At 35.4% G+C, this 6008-nt stretch overlaps 1 protein-coding gene across 2 annotated transcripts; it reads left to right on the top strand.

Annotated features, from left to right (window-relative positions):
* Positions 1-1625: 1625 nt before the first annotated feature.
* On the top strand, positions 1626-5522 carry dcakd (dephospho-CoA kinase domain containing). Of its 2 annotated transcripts, XM_051687213.1 has the most exons (5): positions 1626-1877; positions 2316-2428; positions 4108-4311; positions 4401-4488; positions 4924-5522. In XM_051687213.1, the coding sequence occupies exons 2-5, from the start codon at positions 2317-2319 to the stop codon at positions 5207-5209; spliced, it is 690 nt and encodes a 229-aa protein (XP_051543173.1). In that variant the 5' UTR covers positions 1626-1877; position 2316; the 3' UTR covers positions 5210-5522. The 2 variants fall into 2 exon arrangements, with proteins under 2 accessions (XP_051543173.1, XP_051543172.1); XM_051687212.1 differs by lacking the exon at positions 1626-1877 and having other exon boundaries at positions 1888-2428.
* Positions 5523-6008: the final 486 nt, after the last annotated feature.

The raw sequence follows: 6008 nt of genomic DNA, 5'->3' as shown, positions 1-6008 counted from the left end.
TCATGCCATGTACATTTGAGACTAGTGACAGACTGATACTGTATTTCGCCTTTATTAAATTTTTGGCATTGACTGATACAACTGTGCCATTACTTATCCATTTAACAGAAGAGGTACAGTAAATCCCCTTTGTGTTAGTTCTACACTCCAAAAAAATATTTTAGCCTAGTTTTAGGATTTATGCTTTTAAATTTGTATAACAAAATTCCATCAAATTGAACTGTTTAATTTTTTTTTTTACAAAAATTAAACTAAAACTTTATATATATATATATATATTGGCTGCCAGTGTATATACATATATACACTGGCGGCCAAAAGTTGCCTCTTTTTAGCTCTTATGGAAAGAAATTGTTACTTTTATTCACCAAAGTGGCATTCAACTGATCACAATGTATAGTCAGCACATTAATGTGAAAAATTACTATTGCAATTTGAAAAAAATTTCAGAACTTCTTAAACTACTTCAAAGAGTTCTCATCAAAAAATCTTCCATTTGCAACAATGACAGGTTTGCAGATTCTTGTTATTCTAGCTGTCAGATTGTCCAGATACTCAGGTGACATTTCACCCCACACTTCCTGTAGCACTTGCCATAGATGTGACTGTCTTGTCGGGCACTTCTCACGCACCTTACAGTCTAGCTGATCCCACAAAAGCTCAATGGGGTTAAGATCCATAACACTCTTTTCCAGTTATCTGTTGTCCAATGTCTGTGTTTCTTTGCCCACTCTAAACTTTTCTTTTTGATTTTCTGTTTCAAAAGTGGCTTTTTCTTTGCAATTCTTCCCATAAGGCCTGCACCCCTGAGTCTTCTCTTTACTGTTGTACATGAAACTGGTGTTGAGCGGGTAGAATTCAATGAAGCTGTCAGCTGAGGACATGTGAGGTGTCTATTTCTCAAACTAGAGACACTGATGTACTTATCCTCTTGTTTAGTTGTACATCTGGTCTTCCACATCTCTTTCTATCCTTGTTAGAGCCAGTTGTCCTTTGTCTTTCAAGACTGTAGTGTACACCTTTGTATGAAATCTTCAGTTTTTGGCAATTTCAAGCATTATAGCCTTCATTCCTCAAAACAATGACTGACTGACGAGTTTCTAGAGAAAGCTGTTTCTTTTTTGCCATTTTTGTCCTAATATTGACCTTAAGACATGCCAGTCTATTGCATACTGTGGCAACTCAAACACAAACACAATGTTAAGCTTCATTTAATGAACCAAATAGCTTTCAACTGTGTTTGATATAATGGCAAGTGAATTTCTAGTACCAAATTAGCAGTTTAGCATGATTGCTCAAGCATAAGGTGTTGGAGTGATGGCTGCTGTCTAGATTGATCAAAAATGACTTTTTTCAAATATTGATGGTGCTTTTTACATCAGTAATGTCCTGACTATACTTTGTGATCAGTTGAATGCCACTAATTTTAGTTTACCCCAACACAGTAGACACAGCTCCTGCTAGTACTGATTCATTAACTTCTACAACTTATCAATACACTTAACGTTGTGGTTACTCCATAGGGCATGTCCCTAGCAAACAAAACCATCAGCAAAAAGACAAAATAGTAACGCGCCCTTCTTCATGCGCTCCATTCCGCTTGGTGGCGCTGATGAGCTGTGCTGAATCCCTCTACTAAGCGAGGGAAGAAAAATATTACATAGAAGCACACAGGTCAATGTTATGTTAACAAACAGTGGATTTTTTATTTATCTAACCGTATGACAGAGCTGACAAACCCTTCAAATACTACTGTCTATTAAGGGCGGGATTTGTGACAAATTGTGAGGTCTCTCTTTGGTCATTATTTTCGTGCCTATGCAGTAAAGCTTTTATAATCACTGTTTACAGCACATGAAGTAGGTCATTGCTGTTGGGTAAGTGGCTTCTCTTGTATATTGAAAATCGTTTATATATTTAAGCAGCGTTTTAATGTCAGTAATAGTGTTAATAATGTGTAAGAAGAGATTGTACCCGAGAAGCTGATAAATCGCTCACAAATAAACTGGTCGAGTGTAAATCTAGATTTTACTCCTGCTTGTCTAGATTTAAACAAGACAACTGTCATAATATTCGTTATTATTTGCTTTTTAATTTATAATTACTGTTTAAAACTCAACAGTTGTGATTTTCTATAGTAGGATTTCATGTACTTGACAGCGAGTAGTAATTCTCACTGAAGTTCCGGTCTCGGCCGCTAGAGGTCGCAAATGATCAATATTCCACATTCTTAATAATTGCATAACACTGGACAGTTTAATGTTTAACATGTTTTTTTTGTTTGTTTGTTTATTTTTTGTTTTTTGCTGTTTCAGCATGTTCCTCGTAGGGTTAACGGGAGGTATCGCCTCGGGGAAGAGCACAGTGTCTTCTCAGCTAAAAGAACTGGGCTGTCCAGTTATTGATGCAGATGTGGTTGCCCGGAAAGGTTATACATTTATTTTAGTGCCGCATATTTGCCTGCATATTTGATATTAATGATAAGGGATTTTTTTCATAATGGGTTATTGTCTAGACAGGGTAACCAACATATGATTCTTTAACCCTTGTACATCAATTTAAAAAAGTTACTCAGAGGTCCTTAGGGGACAAAAATGTCTGTGTCAAAAAACTGCCATAAAAATATTATATATTAATATTATTTTCCACTTTCAGTTAGTTTTTTTTTTTTTTTAACCAACATCAGTCCTGATTATAACTACCAAATATTCATTAATTTTCAGGATTTTAACTCTTTAAATGCCATTTTGTTTATATAATGCCACTGCTGTTTTTTATGAAAAAAAATAAAAATAAAAATAAAAATATTTTCCATATACTAAATGCTAAGGGAAATTTTTATTTTTTTTATTTTTTTGGATTATCACAATCTGGGATATGTCAGTGATTAGCAACAACATTGATTTTAATGCGTTATAATTTTTTGTGCAGTGTCAGATTTAAAAAAAATAAAATAAAAAACAGTACCTTAGAGGACAAAAATGTCTGCATCAAAAAACTGCCATAAATATATTATATATTAATATTATTTTCCACTTTCACTGACTTCAATTTTTTAACCAGCATCAGTCCTGATCATAATTACCAAATATTCATTCGTTTTCAGGATTGTAACCCTTTAAATGCCAGTTTGTTTACATAATGCCACTGTTGTTTTTTACACACACACACACATTTCTCAATACACACATGCAAAATACACTCTGACATCCATACCAACACACCCACACAATTTTAGCTGCATCATTTATTCAATTATGGCCTGCAGTGCTCTATAATACAGCAAACAGAAAATAGGGGAAAAGCTTGTATTTGCTCCATAGGCTAACCATGAGAAAAATGGTGCCATCTGGTGGAAAATATTACAAATTTAAATTTTGAAGCCAGTGTTCCGGAATGAAAGCATAATATCATAGAATTCATGATTTTATGCTTTAATGGCACTGGGATCAAATATTGCAGTTTTAATGGGTTTCAATGGGGACATTTTTGTCCTGAAGGTCCTGAATGTAACTATTTTGTGTACACAGTGTGTTATAGATGTATTATAGGAACTGAGGTTAAAATATCAAAATTCCCCCAAAAATACACACCTTTGGCAAAATTTATGCGGTTGGCATTAACACAAGCCAAAATGATTGAAAAAACTAAAATGAAAAAGACAAAAATGTCCCGAAGATCGCACAAGGATTAAGTTCATCATTAGACGATCTCCAAATGTACTGTACAAATGACTATTCACAAACTTTAGACAACCAGAAACTGTAATATGCAAGTATTTTAACCTTAATCCAGAGATGTAAACTACTCACCTTTTGGCTAATGTCACCTTTTTAAAGCTAATTTGCCCAAATTGTTTGGCAACATTTTCTATATTTTACTTATTTAAATGACTTGAAATGGGTACTTTAAGTATAAAAACTTGATAAAAGCTTCAAATACAACAAACAAACAAATTAAATAAAAATATATACCTGGAAAACCTGCTAAAACTTTCTCACCTTTTTCACCTCTCATGAGTGTTACGTTTACAAGCTGTACTGTTGCATTATACAGTATATATGCTTTATTTCTGTCATGTTTTGTTTTTGGATCTTTGTCCATCAGTGGTGGAGCCCCAGAGCCCAGCATACAGGCTGATCGTGCAGCATTTTGGAAGGGACATTTTGTTAGACAATGGAGAAATTGACAGACAGAAACTGGGGCAGATGATCTTCTCCAACCCCGAGAAACGTAGACTTCTCAATTCCATAACGCATCCGGAAATACATAAAGAAATGTTCAGACAGATTCTGCTTTACTTCATTAAAGGTACACACACATAGCACAAATTGAAACATTTATGATAGAGCTGTACCAAATCATAAATAAATGGGATCTATTTTTTGTGTGGTTTTTAGGCTACAGATATGTGATTTTGGATGTGCCTCTGCTTTTCGAAACCCGTCGTCTCACTCGTTTCCTTACCCACACTGTTGTTGTATACTGGTAAGACATTAGGCAAATTTTCTCTTTAATTTTTCTATTTGCATGCATCTGTATACTGCCTGATAGGGCTGTACAATTGTGCCACAAATTATAATTGATGATTATAAATTATAATTGACGATTATAAAGTTTGATAAAGTGGATTGCTCCAGGCTCCAGCTCTAAAATTTGATTGGATGAACTATGTTCAAAGTTGTTGTAAAATAACTGATATGTGCACACCTACTGTATGACTGCACATCAGTCGAATTTTATATAAAGCCCTGAGTTGCTACATTGCTTGGCAACTATAAGGTCTATATTTAGGCTAAGGAATTATAGTACCTGGCATAAGAATTATTTATTGCGATCTAAATAATTGGAATGTATTATATTGCTATGTGCAAATGGCATTGATAAACTAGAGGTGGAACTCTGTGGTTTTTATATTCCCAGTGATCCGGCTACACAGCTGTCCCGTCTGATGCATAGAGATGATTTGAGTCAGGAAGAGGCCGAACAGAGAATCGCGGCTCAGATGCCTCTCAAAGAGAAGCGTGGACTAGCCAGCCATGTGATTGAGAACTCGGGCTCTCGCGAGGACACTCACAGACAGGTCCTTCGCCTGCACACCAAACTGGAGGACTCCATGGAGTTTTTGGTTGTTAGGGCCGTTGCCGTGGCGGCCGTGGCTGGGCTCGGCGGTCTGTTCCTATATACAGTCAGACTGCTCGTCTCTTAGAAAACATTCAGAACTGCATCTATAGTATAAAAACATTGAAGAATATGATTTTATATTTCAACATTTTAAGTTGTTGTTCAATGCTTAACTCATTTTTATTTGACTTTACTTGATAACTGTCTGCTAAAGAGAAAACACTTTCTTACCACCACCAACAGACAGTCCTTTTAACAATGCACTTGTTACTGTATAGCAGACACACAGCCTATGCAACTGTGATCAACACAATTATTGTGATATTAGACCTATGTAAAATATTGTATAAAATATGACTAACTGTCACTAACACTAGAATTAAACTGTTGCAATATGATTGTACCAAATCTGGATTCTTTGTTGCATTGAATGACTTATGCAGTGTCAGAGAGCCATAGGAAATGAGGTGAGGCTGATTGTATACAGACAATGGTGAAATATATGCTTTTAATGCATATATCGGAAGTCTCAAGTATGTAACATTCAAGCAGTGGCGACTGGAGCTTTTCGAAAGTGGATAAGCAGCACAGACTATTGTGTTTAGTCAAAGACTGTTTAGCCCAAGACGGACCACTTGTATTTAAATGAATGGGAGAAATTGTAATGCCCAATTGACCTGCGCAAAAGAAGCACAATACTATTGTTATTACTGTTGGAACCATTGTGACTCAGCGTGTTACGATAGTAAATCACAGTTTGCCGGTACCATACAAATGAATGGGAAGAGCAGTAAACCGACACCTACGTGTACCTGTTGCAAAATTGTCAGCGACTTTTCTAAAAAAAAAAAAAAAAAAAGATTTTTTTCTTATTAATCTCCACA

The sequence above is a fragment of the Myxocyprinus asiaticus genome, chromosome 44 (genome assembly GCF_019703515.2).
Source record: "Myxocyprinus asiaticus isolate MX2 ecotype Aquarium Trade chromosome 44, UBuf_Myxa_2, whole genome shotgun sequence".
Classification (NCBI taxonomy): domain Eukaryota; kingdom Metazoa; phylum Chordata; class Actinopteri; order Cypriniformes; family Catostomidae; genus Myxocyprinus; species Myxocyprinus asiaticus.
Note: the sequence above shows the minus strand (reverse complement) of the source record. Positions and strands in the feature narration are given on the sequence as shown.